The 17,628-nt window shown below is 39.5% G+C and overlaps 1 protein-coding gene across 9 annotated transcripts in view; it reads right to left on the bottom strand.

Moving 5' to 3' along the window:
- Positions 1–17,628, bottom strand: part of KLF12 (KLF transcription factor 12) — a 581,105-nt gene that overhangs the window by 145,242 nt on the left and 418,235 nt on the right. For all 9 annotated transcript variants that reach the window (XM_084767870.1, XM_084767873.1, XM_084767874.1 and 6 more), the window contains one exon: positions 8,604–9,150. In XM_084767870.1, the coding sequence (XP_084623996.1) occupies positions 8,604–9,150 (547 nt within the window). The remainder of the gene's footprint in view (positions 1–8,603; positions 9,151–17,628) is intronic.

Below are 17,628 nucleotides of genomic sequence, written 5' to 3'. Positions count from 1 at the left end.
GAGAAAAGCAACAGCACTCAGGGAGAAAACTGGGGACTGGAGATCACAAATTTCCCTGTGGTCATGACCTTCTAAATGGCCTCTAAGAACATAAGTAGTATTTTGGGAGTGAGGGAAGCTTCTTCTGTGTGTCTACATCTAAATGGAATGACCAAAGAAACTGTGCATCCAAACTGACTTAGTTTCTTAATGGCAGGATCAACTTGCTCTAGTTAGCCAGTTTAGGAAAATATATCTTATTCTCAAGGACCTGATCACTTTTAAAAATCATAAATAGAATACTTATCGTCCACAATCAATCAATTATCTTTTTTTTCCAAGACAGGCTTTCTCTGTGTAGACTTGGCTGTCCTGAAATCACTTTGTAGACTAGACTGGGACTCGAACTCACGGTGATCCATCTGCCTCTGCCTCCGAGTGCTGGAATTCAAGGCATGTGCCATCACGCCCAGCCAGTTATGTTTTCAAATATCACACTAGTTTAACAAAAAAAGCCTTAATGAGATTTTAAAAAATGTTTTGTATAATTCTAATGTTTTTTTTTTTTTTTTTTTTTTTTTTTTGGTATGGGCTGCAGGAAAACAGAGCTGGAGTTCTTCTCCCTAGATAACCCACGTCATCACTGTCACACAGACTACAGAGCGCTGCGAGGGGCTCAGGAGAAAAGGATAATGGGGGAGGGGAGCACCCAGAAATAGCAGACAATCTATGTAAGATATAAGGAAGAAAGGGAAAGCACTTAGGAAAGGAAATTGTCTAACCCTGACATACAGCCCATGCCCCAGCCGCGCTGGACCTCTTCAGGCCCTGTCAGTTTCAAAGCAACTGGTCAGTTTTACCTTTGGCCTGTTCCCAGGCATCAAGGTCACCTGTTACTCTTGTGAGAAAGAGAAAGGATCTACTAAGATACTAGACGTTGGAGAAAAGTCTGTGTTCTGTAGAGCCTTAGACGAATTGTCTGAACTTGGCCCTTTAAATTCTACTAAATTCTAAAAATATAGTATCTATAAATATTGGTATTGAAAATACCTTTAGAAAACTAGACTAAGTAATTTAGGGCTTACTGTCCACTCTATAATACCATGTGTACTCCAAAAGATAGTGATGAAAATATTTGATCTTTATTTATATTGGTTCTAGTATCACTTTCATAATCAGCAATAGCGTTTGGTTAACTTCCGTATGCTTTGCATTGACCAGCCCAGGTCACTGTTTTGGGTCTTCACAGTTACAATTAAGAGTGGAACGTTTATTTTACTTAATTTCTATTGCTATGCTTTGACTTGTCAATCACAGATATTTATTGTCTGCTTGTACATTTCTTCTCATTTTCTTTGTGCATCTTTGTCATGACGGTTTTGTCAATACAACAAATCAATGCTAGAATGCAGATTAATTACTATAAAATACAGGTTACTCCACAAAATAATAGAAGGCCTCACATGCAATGAAATATTTTGTTCTTACATTCCTCCCTTCTACATAGTTAACCACAATTATCTGTTTTCAACTCACTACTGGATTATTCTTGAGAGCACACAGATATGCTGTTCTTTGTAAGTCTCCTCAAGGGAAACGGCAACACCTCCCCAGGTACCATTGCCCACCTCCACAGCTCTTCAGGAAAACACTCCCTAGGTTGGTTCTCACTTTCCTCTCTTCCCACCTGAACAAGGGCCTATTTTAGTCCTTTGGTTCCTCACTCCATGGCCATACTGTTCATCACCAAGGAAGTCTCCAACCTCTGAGCCGCAGCTCGCAGTTTTACTTTCACTCAGCCCCAGCCATTTACCACTAACTGGGAAGTCCCTCCTTTAAACATCCTCTATGTCGGACTGTCCTCACATTCTTCCACAAAGCTCTCTCGTAGATCTGCAGTGCTGGTTTTCTTTTCCCTTCCAGGCTCCTCAGGTGTCACTTCCTAATCTCTGAAGTGTGTCTACCTTGCAGCCCAGGGTAGTTATGTACATAACCCGACACATGTGTAGAGAGCAATGCCTTATTACAACATCAAAAGGTTAGATAAAGATCGGAGGATGGCTCCGTGGAAAAGCACTTGTACAAGTGTGAAGAACCTCAGGGCTTGGATCCTCAGAACCCATCCACATAAAAGCCAATAGGCATGGTGGAGCAGCCAAGACAGGGACCCCAGGGCCAACCTGGCTATTTAGCCTAGTTAGATTCTAATATCTCTATGTTCATTGAGAGACCTTGCCTTAATAAACTGAATAAAGAGCAATCAAAGATGACATTTGACATCCACTTTGGGCCCCCACACTCATGGGCATGCACACCACATGTAGGCATGCCAAATACACATGCATACAATATGCCAAAAATAAAAATGTGGATACTCCTGCTTGGTTGGGGTTTCATGTCTGCCCTTCTGTTTTGGCTCTCATCCAAGATGATCCATAGGAGTCACCATTAAGCAACAACTATCCTACCCTAAATGATCCCAAATGCATTTTTCCAAACTATCTCCTCTTGTCCAACACCATCTCAAGCTTTCTACTTAAAGGTAGAGCAGGGAGTTCTGTTGAATATAGCACACCCCAAAGGATTTCCCTTCTCAACTACGCTCCTCCCATCTTAGGAGACATAGCATCTTTTGCTCAAATAGCTCAGCCACAACTTAGAGGCCACTCTGCTTCCCACCTGTCCTCACGCACGCTTCTAATCCATATGCCAGTAGCCCCAAGCCCGTTCCCCATTTTCAGTGTGTACCATATTCTCTCCTGTGTGCCATGGTGCTATGATGATGATATTTTTCTCCACAGATGTCCAATTATGTGGCTTCCCATCACATTTACAACAAAAGCCAATAGGGGACTTGAGGTTCTAACTACCCCTGCTCTGGCCCCAATGCCTCTTAAGTGCTCATCTCTACCCTCTCCACTGGCTGTCCATGCCAAGCGGAAGTACTTTTCTGTTCCTTACCACAGGTGGCATTCAATTGCGACTTCAGATTTTTTTGGAATTTTTTTTGTTTTTCAAGATATTATGTACACAGATGATTTCTCAAAGGGCTTTCTTGGTTATACCTGAGTGTACCTTTGTCTTGCTAACTCTGACATGTCCTGTTGTTCTCTATAGCACTTACAACACCTGACACTTATTCATCACATTTCCTATTGAGATGTAACATTCAGGTCAGCAGGGCCTTGCTTATCTTGGAACTGCAGTTCCTAGCACCATGTTTGGAGTGTAGTAAATACACGCATTATACAGAAGATGGGAGGAGAATTCTACTTCTCCTAACTTTTCCACAAGGATACTAAATAAAGCAATGACAACCTTGCCTCGGATTTACTCTAATGCTACATGGTCTTCTGCCATGAAGTACCTACAACAAAACAAAACAATGACAATCTCATGAGTAAAAACGCCATAACTTTTCATAGGCTGGATTGAAATTCCTAGAGTTATTATTTCGAGGTAAGAAAACCCTTTGAGGGTTGCAGTTGCTACAGTAACAAAACATTCTTCTACTTGGGTCAGCTGTGAACCTAGCCCTCAGCCTCACAGTAGAGAGGGTACATTCTGCATGTCCTCAGCAGCCCTGTTACAGATCTGCTCCCACAGCTCTCTTCTCAATGATGTCCATTTACTGTACCTCTCCGAACACTCCCCAGCTCTCCTCCTGTTTCATGTTCCTTTCCAGGTCCCACTGTGATGCCTGTGTACGCTGGGATAACTACACCTCTCATTCCTCTAGGCCAGTGACCTTTATACTTGGATTAGTTCAGGCTCTCCCTTCCTTAGATAATATTTTCATGTCCCTTTGGTGTTATTCAAGCATTTATGGTGAAAATTTCAACCCATTCCTCCCTTAAACTTTGACCTCCATTCTTTTGTGGAGAATTAGAGTAAAGACATTTCTTCTTCCCACATATAACCATCCAACATGATACTATTTTTTGTCAAATACAATTTTATTTACTTCTAATTATCTTCTTACTGGAGACGTCACTAGCTGACATTTTATAAATTTTAGTCCAATTATAATCAAAGTTAACCAGTATTTGTTTCTAAGATTTCTTTAATCTGATATTTTCCATCAGATTTGCAGATAAATCCAGCCTTTTGAAACTGCAATGTGATGTTGTTGAGTACAAATTTCATATTCAAGAATATGCAATTTAGTTACAAAGAAATTGAAAAGAAAATCTTAAAGTTTTAAGCACGTTTACAGTTTTATGTTGGGTTGCATTCCTAGCTCACCTCATTTGCATGTGGCCATGGACTTCAGAATGAATAGACTACCAAGCAGTGTGACAGAGAGCCAGTGCCAGCTCTGTTTATGTGATATACTCAGTAGCAATAATGCCTGCTGGTGACAGACGCTTAACAGATCCTTGGATGAAGAAATGACTCGATCCATGTGATATGTGAGTTTAGGCATGGACGTGTACATTCATAGCCCTTTGTGACTATGATGTGTAATGTCATCCACTTGTCTGTCACAGAGCACATATGTTCTACCAATGCCAAAAATAATTAGCCAGTAAATTCACCTAATTGATATAAGTGATATTTAGTACCTTCCAGTATTTTGGAAAACTGGTATGTTTCTTTTGCTCATCCACACCAAGTACACAAGCCCTAAGTAAAGGTAAATGGAAACCCACTTTATTACTCAGCCATTTCAGTGCTGGCTCCATACCCAGCTGCATATGTGCAAAATAAAGATTTGAAGAATTACCCAAATGCCCTTTCCTTTCCTCATTCTGTGAGGTAGGCAAACCTTTCCACTAGACACTTTTACTGTCCCCTAGTTAATCAGCTAAACAATAAAAGGTTATAAAAGGCTATAGCAATATTTGTAGAATATGGTGATTATAAAAACTTAATATGAAGTAATAAAAATTTAAAAATGGGATGTTTCCAGACAATTTCTCATATGAATCTCCCATCCCTTATCATTGCTGTGTTAGCAGCTTTGAGAAGTAGTAGCATACCAAATTTTTGGGTTGAGTTTTTAATTCAACAAGTTCTGCTCTCTGTTCCACCATCACCATAAACTTTCTGTTTTACGAGAGGAGAAAAGGGAAATGTTGATCATTGCTTGTAATATTTAGGAGAAAAGTAACAATGAAGAAATGCAAACATTGACTGCTTCCTGGTCTACACAGGCATCTGTACTGTGTTCTCCCATGGCATCTTAGGGTGGACCATGTCCTTCCACGGCATCTTAGGGCAGACCACATTACCAGCCCCTTTTGTTTCACAGATGAGAATGAGTATTAAGAAGATCATTTTCTACAGCTATAAGTGATAGAAGCAGGATTTTATCTCATGTTCGTGATCTTAGAAACCATAGAATAGTTTGCTGAGCTTATGATTAAGTACATTTTTATTCATGACATAAAGATCATGAAATAAAGTACACTACATGAAGCTAACAAATAACCCACACAGTGCATTAAGTGAGTACTCGAGTCTTAAAGGGCTCCTGAAACCTACATTTTCCAGAAAATTAAATTTTAGCTATATATATATATATATATATATATATATATATATATTATATGTGCTAAATAAAAAAGCCTCTCCTATAAAATGATAATGATGAATAAAAGGCATTTCTTGTCCTCATTTAGTAGTGAGTCAAAGTTGTATACAAAGCTAATGTTCAACATTAAAATGTTTACTAATCAGTTTCATAAAGAAAGTCATGTTTTCCTTAAGTGGCACTGCAGAATGACTGGACCCTATCATAGGCACCCATAGAGGATTATGATACTACAGAGACAGTAGAGTCTGCCATGGACACACACACACACACACACACACACACACACACACACACACACTTTTCTCTGTGGAGCCCTGACTGTTCTGGAACTAGATCTGTAGACTAGGCTCCCCTGAATGCACAGAGATTCACCTGCCTCTGCCTCTCAAATACTGGGATTAAAAGCATTTTCCATCACTGTTTGGCTTAGAGACATATATATGGAGAGAGATGTGCTCTAGTACCTGTTAAATGCTAACTCTTAAAATTATATAACTATAAATCTCATTAATAAGTAAAACTAAACCAGATACTTAACTATGTATCTGATTTAGCCCCCAGTTATGCTATTAGTTTCAAACATCCTTTAAAAAGCAGCCCAATCTCACTGTTCCTCTACTTTCTCAGTTCAGAGCATGGTTTAGACCACTTTCTTGTTCCATGATAGCAGATTCCTCAGAGTACAGGGAGGCCAAGAAGCCCCCTGAATGAGTGAATGTGTGTTCTGACATAGGCACGTCCACATCACAGACTCCATGGCCACCTGACTCATGGGAAATTGGCTAAGCTATTATCCATATGGGTTTGACTCAAGATGAATGGCAACACTTTCCTCAGGGAGTCTGAGTGTTTATGAAAGATTGATCAGTGGGTACAGACCAGAAACTACGGCTTCCTCCTCCCAGATGGCTATAGCCTGAGCTTGCCCAATCGGAAACCACTGAGCTTAGCTACCCATCCCCCAATTGTACCTAACAAATACGCTGAGGTCCAGGTTGGTAGTGGTAGAAAACCCAACCTGACGCCAGCTTCACCATGTGTGTGGGTTGTATGTTTGGTTTCCCTTCATTTTCTCCACACCCTCAGCAGGGTGCTAGAACCCAAGCCATGAGGGCCACAGCCACAGGGACTGTTAGATAAAGCAGTGAATGTCTACTTTTCAAACTTGCAAACAGAAACTCCTGAATCAGGAGATTTTTTTAACTTTGTTAAGGAGGAAAGGTGAAACTTATTTGAGTGCTAGGAAGAAATTTAATATTGATAAAATAATAACTTCCAGTGGTAAACACACAGCTCTATAAAGATGTTTATAAACAGTCTGCCAAGTTTTCAATAATATATCATCTCTCAATATTGAATCCTACCCTTTACCAGAAGCAAAACAACCATGTTTCCTTGCATTTTATGAGAAGACAGTGGTTTATGCATTCATTGATCATGTTTTAATCATGGGACTCGGCAGTAACATAGTGTTGAAGCAAAAAGCAATATTGGGCAAGTCTGATTCTAGCATTGCTTTTGGCCTCTGAAGACAAAATACACAAATATGCACTCAGCTTCATAGGGAATAAGTCAATACTATGGGATTTTTATATTTTCAGAGAAGGGGGGCTTAGTGTTTAGGTTTGTGTGCAGGAAAGAATAAAGACACAGTCTAGTGGGATTTAAAATTTTTTTCTATTATACCTCGGCAGAAAGCAATGATTTATAAGTAGGAGTTAACTCCATATACAGCTACATAACTACCAAAGTGAATGAAATAACAAGATAGTATCACATGGGCATGTGACAACATATCTTCTTACCTCTTAAAACTTAGAAGAACCATTAATATTGTACTTTGGATTATTTCCATTATAACCCACCCTGCTATTTAAAACAATAGTAACTGAATTAGAAGATGATTCAAAACCTGATCAATATGAAATTTTACAGATAAACATCTATTTTTGTGGTGGCAAGTTGTGGTGTTCTGGAAAAGAATGACCCCCATAAGCTCATATATTTGAATGCACAGTCACCAGAGAGTGGAACTGTTTGAGCAGAATTAGAAGGATTAAGAGGTGTGGCTAGGTTGCAGTAGGTGTGGCCTTGTTGGAAGAGGTGTGTTGCTGGGTTGGGCTTTGATGATTCAAAAGTCCATGTTAGTCCCCATGGTGCGCTCTCTCTCTCTCTCTCTCTCTCTCTCTCTCTCTCTCTCTCTCTCTCTCTCTCTCACTCTCTCCTGCATGTGGATCAGGGTGTAAAGCTCTCAGCTACTTCAGAATGCTTCCTGCTATGTGTTGTGTTCAGAGACTAAGGCTCCGAAACTTCAAGCAAGCCCCCAAGCAAATGGCTTCCTTTATAAGTCGGTTGGTCTTGATGTGTCCTCACCGCAAAGAACAGTAAATAAAGACAGGCTCTCATTATGTACCCTAGTTAACCTGGAACTCGGTATAGAGTTCAAGCTGGCCTTGAACTCTTAGAGGCTGACCTGCCTCTGCCTTCGAAGTGCTATGATTGAAAGACAATTCCATTTTAATATAAAATTAATTTAAAAGGTACTCACAAAAAAGGGCCTAGATCCCAGGCAATCCATTTTAATGGTATTTTACCTTTCTGCTATCTAAAAAGTTCAAGTCTGAACAACTACCAAAAAAAAAATTCTCATTTACCTGAAAATGCTCACAGTGACCAATGTATATAAGGAGTTTATATACTTTCATTTCGCATATAATTCTACAGTATACAGGTTGCCCTTCTCATTTGACCATTCAAGCGAAGCATTGTTTTGTAAATTGAGATAGCAAAACTCTGACATGAAATAACTAATAAGCAAACACATGGACTTAATGCAGTTAGGAGAACTGTCCACACAAATGTGGCAGCTCTAAAGCTTTTTCTACTCAGTGTGGCCAATTAGATGGTCTGGAAGGTTCTACATTGAACTTCTTTATACATAGGGTCTGCATATAATCCCGGTCCCAGTCATAAAATAAAATAAAATAAAATAAAATAAAATAAAATAAAATAAAATAAAATAAAAACAACAACAACCCCACAATCTTCCCTAGTGCTGAAAAACATAAGACTTCATGTCTCTTACCTTTGCCATGGCTTCTCCCATCCTCCAGAAGCGGCACAACGACAGTGTTGTTCACATTTCCAGGCGACCGTACAGCTGTGTAGACAACTGGCACAGACTGTACCACCACGGGAATTCGATGAACATGACTGAGTTTGTTAGACTGCAAGTTCATGGGACTGGAAGGTGGGACAGGATGAATGATGTGCAAAAACTGCTGGCCGCCCACGCCGGATGCAGAGGCAACAAGGGGTCCTGGGGATAACACTGTGGATGAACACGATGCTGAAGATACTGAAGTTATAACAGTGGGAGATGAGGCTGGCCGACTAGACGATGATGAAGAGGTTGAAGTTGAAGAAGGCGAGGAGGCAGATGCTGTCATGGAGACTGGGGAGGATGAAACTGCAGTAGGGGGGGTCCTGGCTTTGTTGATTGACAAGTCCACTGGCTCAGTTTGTGTCTGGAAGTGATCTACAGGCAGTGAGTCCTCTGGGGGCTCCCCTTTCACATTATTTAGCAAGAGGGGGACAGCTTCCATATCGGGGTAGTTGTGAACGTTTGGAGACTGCAGGGAGAAAATACAACAAATTTATCATTACTAATGATACATTTCAATAGATGCATGACTTCTTGAACGTGTCTTAATTTTTCTCTTATTGCGGTGGCACCATCAGTTCATTCACTCAAATATTCAAATAAGTTTTCTTTGACAGTCACAGTGATGACAACCAAAAGTGCAAAATACAGCAGCAAGTAAGAAAGTCATTTCACATGAGGACATTTCCAGTCCCTTAGAAGGACAAATAAACACACAACTTCCTAAGATGGAATTCACCGTTTTATCCAAGAGGTCACAGATTTAAGAATGATCACTGAATTCATGTAGAATATTTCAAAAGACAACCTCGGTGTGTAAAGCAGCATCTTAGGACTGTGGAACAGGACTTATTAAATTACAGCATCTCTTTTGTTGTTCTGAGACATTCCTGCACTAGGAGCCCGTCTTGGTGCCTTGTTATGAAGGAATAAGAGTTTTCATTAGATGAACTGAAATGCTTTCTCCAGCTCAGCGGTTCTACAATGTAATGAATGATTTTACCCTTGTGCAACATGAGACTGCTCTAGAGACAAAAATATCATCTGCAGCAATCTTGGGAAACTCACTATGACCTTTCCATACTCATGTTCAGCACCAGTGCTAGCAGGACACGCTCATTCAGAGCATCCGGGAGGCACACAACGTTCTTTAGTCTCCCAGGCCTGGTCATCAGGTTACTGAAGTTAAATCACTTGATATGGCTGAATTTTAACCCTCAGTGCCTGAAATATTTTATTTCTTAAGAAATTTCACACAATCATGCCACCTAAACTTGAGGAGACAGTTTTCAGAAAGCCCTATATAAGAAAATTTAAATTGTCTATTGGCTTTTTGCTTACTTTGAAATGATAATTTTGTTTAAATTCATTTGTACTCTTGTATATTTTAATGAGGAAAGTTTGATAATAAATACAGTTTAACATACCAACATCCTCATCACACTGTTAATGGGCACAAATACACACCTATTAGTTGCTAAGTTGAAGAAGTATTTAATAAATGCATACATTTGGGGCCAAATGAGCCATGGTGTTCTATTAGAGTGTGTTATTAGAGCCATGACAGAGAGAGACAGACCACAGCAGACTATTTTGTTACATCTAATTTAACCAGGTCAACACTCATATTAGTATTATTCTATTAGATGAAAACCCAAAATCGTTATTTTCAGTTTTCGTATGGTATCAGAACAACAGTTATGGTAAGTTGGTCATTTCATTCTTCGTTTCATGAAAGATTTCCATTTGCTGTTCTTCTTGAAAACATGAAAATGCATTTAAAGGTTTAAGAAGAAACATTGTTCTTAAAAACGCTCATTATGGAATATAAATTATAGTTCTCTCCCAAGCATACAATAGGCAGCGGGGGGGGGGGGGCGTTTTAGTCAGTCACAATGAAAAGAGAAAGAAAACAAATCAACGGTGGCACCAGATAGAATGAAAAGAAAATGGGTTGATGTTTTCATGCTTTTCCCCCTTCTTGGCTAAAACGGTTGCCTGCAAAAGCATATGAATCAGAATGGTAAAAGCCAGGTGATCTATAATGCCTCCTCTTTGGAATTCTAAATACAATTTGTACTTTAGGAACTAAAGCTGTGAAACAATTTTATAAACTATCCTAAACACATTAGGAAACAAACAAACAAACACTCAAACACCACAAATTAAACCACTTTTGTGCAAATCTGTAGACATTATCACTTCTCCTATTAGAACAATGTTTATTCTTAGCATCATCAGCAGGGTTTTGTTTCTGTAGAATAGCCTGAGTTGTTTCTTATCAGTATTTTGAATATACATTGAAAAGACCTTGTTGATATTGCTTTTCTAAAAGGGAACAACTGGTTCAGAATACAAAACATAAATCACTAAACACATCATTAAGCAGTACCAATCTTGATAACTACACACATCCTTGACTCCTCACATATCAGACAAATTTGGAAACAATGGTTACTTCTACTTTATGTAAGAACAGACCTTTACAAATACAGTTGAAGATTATTGGATCCCTGTAGAAGTCATTCCCATCAGAAATGAAAAAGTACATTGGCAGATGGTGGCAAGGGAACAGGGACATATGGCACTGAGGTAAAGTGAAGGCTTCTAAGGCATAAGGCAGCACCACTGAGCTTTAGAGGTGCTCCAACTTCTCTGTATTGTGAACCTATCATTTGCATGACATCATCTAATTCCCAACCGAGGCAAATACTTCCTCCAAGAGCTTTGGTAGAGCATCAGAAAAAGACCTCCTCTCAGTCCCATTAGATAGACTAGAGAGCTAGGAAGACAAAACACTGAGAACCCCTAGCTCCTCCCAGATGCCTTAGAACTACACAGCTTTCTCCCATGCTCAAAGTAAAAGAACAAAAGAATATAAGCCAAAGCTTTAGATCAAACATTAAGGTCCTTGGAAATTTTTTGCATGAATTTATAAATACAAACATCACAGAGACACATGGTGATACCTCTCTATTATGCAGGAGTTGGATGAAGCCTGCCTATTAAATAATTATACTCTATCAATATCAAGACAATAAAATCCTTATTGTACCACTCAACTGCTTTCATTGTTGACAGGGTATCATATCTCAAATACCATTGCTAATCTCTCGGGACAAACAACAATCTGGCAGGTAAAACTGTCTGTGCTTCCAGCCTTGGGCTGCACAGACGTATCTGTAAAGTTAGCGATGTTATAGGATAAGGCCTCTAAGTAGCCATGGCAGGCTCTCTTTCTTCTTTTTAAGAAATGGAAAAGACCCACAAGACTCAACCCAGGGATCATCGTTAGGTATTCATCTCTTTACTTTTCAAAAGTGTGTCTTACACACAAATAGAATATTGACAACTATCTATTATTTAAATAAATTATGCTTTATTTCAGTTTTACAAAATTTTGAGCAATAATTTCAAGCTAATTTTTAGGAAATGTTATAAAATGTCGATTTGTCTAACATCATGTCTCTTTCTTAGGCTTTTATGAAATATTATTTTAAAAAGAGAAAATGAGCCTTGGGAAAGAATTCCAAATATTTGAAAGAAGACATAATCTAGTTTATTTTTTATTAGCAGTGTCATCTTGAATTCCGTAAAGTTTTAGGTTTTCAGAATAGTCTTTGTTTCAGACTTGGAAAATTGCTATGAAGATTGAACTGATAGCATCAAGTTCTTGTAGTAGTAAAAAGATAAACCAGAGTTTTTTCTTCTTGCAAAGAAAAACTGCAAACAAAGCCAACCTATTACTAAAGTGTTTCAGAGTTGAGTAATTCAATGTATTCCAGTACAAGACTGCCAAAGAGTCACTGCTGGGGTATGCATCTTACAAAGCAAGCAGATATACATTACAAAACAGAATATATTGTCCTTATGTCTATCAGATGGTTAAAACTTATCCTGAATATTTAACTCATTTTTAAAAAAAGATTATTCAGATTAATCCACAAGAAAACCACATCCTAGCTGCTGGAACACATTTCATCTGGTTGGTTTGATTTCTTAATGTTACAATATAAACAACTCCAAAGAGCACAGGAGCTCTTTTTCACAGAAGTAATTTAGTATTATAAAGTTCAGAGTCTGGCTTAATGCTTGGACTTGTGATTGATATGTGCCCCATATTTGACCACGACCCCTTCATGGAGAGGCCTGGTAGCACTCAAAGAAAGAATAAGCAAGCTACCAAGATGAGACTTGATAGCCTATGACCATATAGTGGGGAGGAGGTCCTCCTCATTCTAAGACCTAGGAAGGGGAATGAGGTGAAAGTGGGAGGGAGGGAGGAACGGGAGGATACAAGTGATAGGATAACAATTTAGTTGTAATCTGAATAAATTAATAAAACTAAAATTATAAAAAATATTTAGTATCCTAAAAAAAAAAAAAGAAAGAAAAGAAAAAAGAAATGTGTATTCTGTGGCCTGGCGGATGGTTCAGCAGTGGTGTATGCTGTTCAATGGCACAGCTCCCGTTACTCACATCAAGTGGTTCACAGCCACCTGTAACTTCAGAGCCAGAGACTCCAAAGCCCCATTGTGGACTCCATCGGCAGCTTTCCTCATGAGTATGTGTGTGGTCAAACATTTTAAAGTGTATCTGCACCAAATCCCCTACAATATGCTCCACTCTCCATCTCCCCAGCCCCATCTACAGTCCTAGAGGGAGACAGGCATCAGAGAATAACAGTCCTGGAGACCAGCAGCCATCAGGGAACAGCACCAATTATCAGGGAACAACAGAGACAAACAATCATCAGGGTTTAAGAGTTCCTTATCCACTCCATTACCTGTGACCCCCAACTCCACTTGAAATCCCAGATACCAGCAGCAATAAGAGACTACCAGTCCTTCCTATATCTCCTGCTACACCCAGGAAAACCAGCGATCTGATAGCACCCGGGACCACCAGGTGTACCTACAATTCTAGAGGCCTACCACTCTCAGGCACCAACAGACGTACTAACACCAGGGTCAACCAGATAGATGGCTAGAGGTCAGAGTAAAAAGACAAGCAACAAAGTCTAGGGCCACATGGTGCCTCCAGAACCTAGATATCCTACTTTAGCAAGCCCGGGGAACCCTAACACACAACAAAGAAAGAAAATTTCAGACAAATTTTACTCATGAACATTGATGCAAAAATACAATATAATATATTCACAAATCGAATCCAAGAACACATCAAATACATAATCCACAATGATCAAGTTGGCTTCACTCCAGGAATGGAGGGATAGTTCAATATATGAAAATCCATCAATGTAATCTACCGTATAAACAAACTGAAAGAAAAAAAAACACATATGGTAACCACATTAGATGCAGAAAAAGTCTTTGAGAAAATCCAACACCCTTTATGATGAAAGTCTTGGGGAGATCAGGAATACAAGGCACATAACTAAACATGATAAAACCTAGATACAGAAAGCCAATAGCCAATATCAAATTAAATGGAGAGAAACTCAAAGCAGTTTCACTAAAATCAGGGACAAGACAAGGCTGCCCACTCTCTACGTAGCTCTTCAATTTAGCTAAAGCAATAAGACAACTAAAGGAGATCAAGAAGATAAAAATCAGAAAGGGAGAAATCAAAGTATCACCATTTGCTGATGATTATACATAAGTGACCCCCAAAATTCCATCAGAGAACTGCACCTGCAAAGTGGCAGGATACAAGATTAATTTATAAAAATCAGTAACCCTCCTGTATATTAAAAAAGGTGTTAAAAAGAAATTAGGAAAACAACATATTTCACAATAGCCACAAATAATATAAAACATATTGGTGTAACTCTAAGCAAGTAATTAAAAGACATGTATGACAAGAACTTCAATTCTTTGAAGAATGAAATTGCACAAAATATCAGAAGATGGAAAAAAGTCCCTTGCTCATGGATTGGTAAGATTACCATAGTAAACATGGACATCTTACAAAGGTAATCTACAAATTCAATTCAATCCTCACCAAAATACCAACACAATATTTTACAGATCTTGAAAGAACAATTCTAAACTTCATATGGGAAACAAAACAAAAATAATAATAATAGTTAAAACAATCCTATACTATAAAGGAACTTTTAGAGTATCTCCATCCTTGACTTCAAATTATACTACAAAGCAATAGTAATAAAATGTGCATGGTACTGGCATAAAAATAGACTGGTTTATCAATGGAATCAAATTGAAGAGTCAGAAATAAACCCACACACATACATACACTTGATTTTTGACGAAGGATCAAAAAACATACAATGGGAAAAAGCATATTCAACAAATGGTGCTGGTTTAACTGGATATCTACATGTAGAAAAATGCAAATAGATCCATATCTATCACCCTGTACAAAACTCAAATCTAAGTTGGTTAAAGACCTCAACATAAAACCACAAACACAAAATCTAACAGAAGAGAAAGTGGGGAAGAGTTTCGAACTCATTGTCACAGGAGACAATTTCCTGTACAGAATACCAACACCTCAGGCTCTAAGATCAACAACTAATAAATAGGACTTCATGAAACTGAAAAGCTTCTGTAAGGCAACATACACTATCAATAGAACAAACGGTAATCAGTCTACAGATTGGGAAAAGATCTTCACCAATCCTACCTCTGACAAAGGGATAATATAGAACTCAAGAAACATCCATCAAACCAAATAATCCAATTGAAAATGGGGTATGGAGCAACACAGAGAATTCTTAACAGAGGAATATCAAATGGCCACACTTAAGAAATGCTCAATGTTCTTAGTCATCAGGGAAATATAAATCAAAACCACTGTGAGATTTCATCTTAAGCCCGTCAGGATGTCTAAGATCAAAAATACAAGAGACAGCACAACTTAGTGAAGATGTGGAGAAAGGGGAACACTCTTCTATTGTTGGTGGGAGTGCAAACTTGTACAACCACTCTGGAAAACAATCTGATGCTGTCTCAGGAAATTGTGAATTGTTCTACCTCAAGACCCAGCTCTACCACTCCTGGGCATATACCCAACAGATAGGGTAATACCTATCTTGGGGATAGTTATACCCAAAAGGACATTTGCTCAACTATGTTCATAGCAGCTTTTTTCATAATAGCTAAAAACTGGAAACAGCCCAGATGTCGCTTGACAGAAGAATGGATAAAGAAACTGTGGTACCTATACATAATAGAATACTATTCGACTACTAAATCAAGGAAGCTTTGCTATTTACAGGCAAATGGATGGAACTAGAAAAGATTATCCTGAGTGAGGTAACCCAGACCCAGAAAGACACACATGGTATGTACCACTTATATATAAGTGGATTTTAGCCATATAGTGCAGGATAACCTTACTACAGTTTAGAGATCCAAAGATGATAAGTAACAAGGAAGACCCAAGGGAGGATGCTTAAATCTATCTCACTTAGAAGTGGAAATACAATAGACAGTGGAAGTGGTTACAGAGAGGGAACATGGTAAGTGAGGGAGCACGGAGAGAAACGAGTCAACATCAGACCTGGGGTGAGTGGGGGCAGGAGGACGGAGGTCTTGCAGAGAGAAAAGAAACCTTTGGCGGAGGCTCCTCCGTGACAAGCTAGAAACCTTCAACAGGGTAGGCTCCAGGGAGGATATGAGGGTCACTCTAGCTGAGAATCCTAGTAGTAGAGGTCATGGAGACTGAAGAGGGCAACCTCTAACTAGACAGGACTCCTAGTGGAAGGAGGGGGAACACCAGCTCACCCACAGACACTTCAACCCGGAACTTGCCCTGCCTACAAGCTGTGCAGAGACAGGCACAGAGCAGGATTGAGAAAATGTCCAACAGGTACCTGACCCATTCTGAGACCCATCCATAGGAGACATCCAGCGCCTGACACTGTTGACTATACTCTTCTGTGCTTACAGATGGGAGCGTAGCATGGCTGCCCTCTGAGTGGCTCCACCCAGCACCTGATGGAAGCACATGCAGAAATCCACACCCACACACGGGGTAGAGCACACAGGGTGTCTTAGAGAAGAGTGGGGTTAAGGATGGAGGACACACAGGTGACAGGAGCTCCACGGGAGGACCAACTGGGCCAACTCCAGGTCCCAGGGGACCCTGTGGAGACTGGGGCCCCATCCAGGGACCATGCTTAGACTGGACCTGGGCTCACTGCACAGACGGAACTGGTGGGTAGCTCAGTCATCATGTGAGTACCTTAGTGCGGGAAGTGGGGGCTGGCTCAGACAAAGGCTCTACTGCCTTCTTTTTTGTTACTTTCCTCTGGTGGGGCTGCTTCGCCAGGCCACAGGGAAAGAGGATGGCTTCAGTCCTGGTACAACTTGATATGCTAGGATGGGTGAGGGGGATTCCCTGGAGAGTAGGGCGGGAGTATGGGAGAAACAGAGAGGAAGGGTGAGAAAGGAGGGAGGGGGCTATGACCAGGATGTAAACTGAATACTTAATTTTTAAAAAAGAAAAAAAATATTTTAAAGCCGTTTTTCAAGTCTCTAAGAGATATTCTGTAGTTCTTGTAAAATCTACCTGAGCTGGACCCGTATCTATGGTCATTTGATGTTTTATACTGTCTTATTTTAAGTAAAACTATATTTTAATTAAAGGGTGATTTTAAAAATATGACATTCATAACAGCTACATACCTCAGGGTTTTTTCCCCCTTAGTAATGCCTGCTGTGATCGCCCTGCAACTAGGGCTGATTGCTTTGCTCCCAGTGGACAGGCTATTGTTCTCCATATGTGGCTACAGCATTCACTTCAGTCTTCTCTCTGTACTTTGATTCTACTGCAAATGGAGCCTACTTGTTATATTTTTATTTCATAAGTTCTGCTTCCCATTCAGTTGTCTTGCTTTCAGAGATATTTCTTCTTCACATGTTCAAGTGCATAAATGCCATGAAGATGTAAGCTTATAAATGTAGGAAGATATAACATATCCTAAAGAAAGATCAACTGTAACTTCTCTAATTTCACT

This window comes from Acomys minous (genome assembly GCF_964271855.1).
Source record: "Acomys minous genome assembly, chromosome: 18".
In the NCBI taxonomy this organism is placed as follows: domain Eukaryota; kingdom Metazoa; phylum Chordata; class Mammalia; order Rodentia; family Muridae; genus Acomys; species Acomys minous.
Note: the sequence above shows the minus strand (reverse complement) of the source record. Positions and strands in the feature narration are given on the sequence as shown.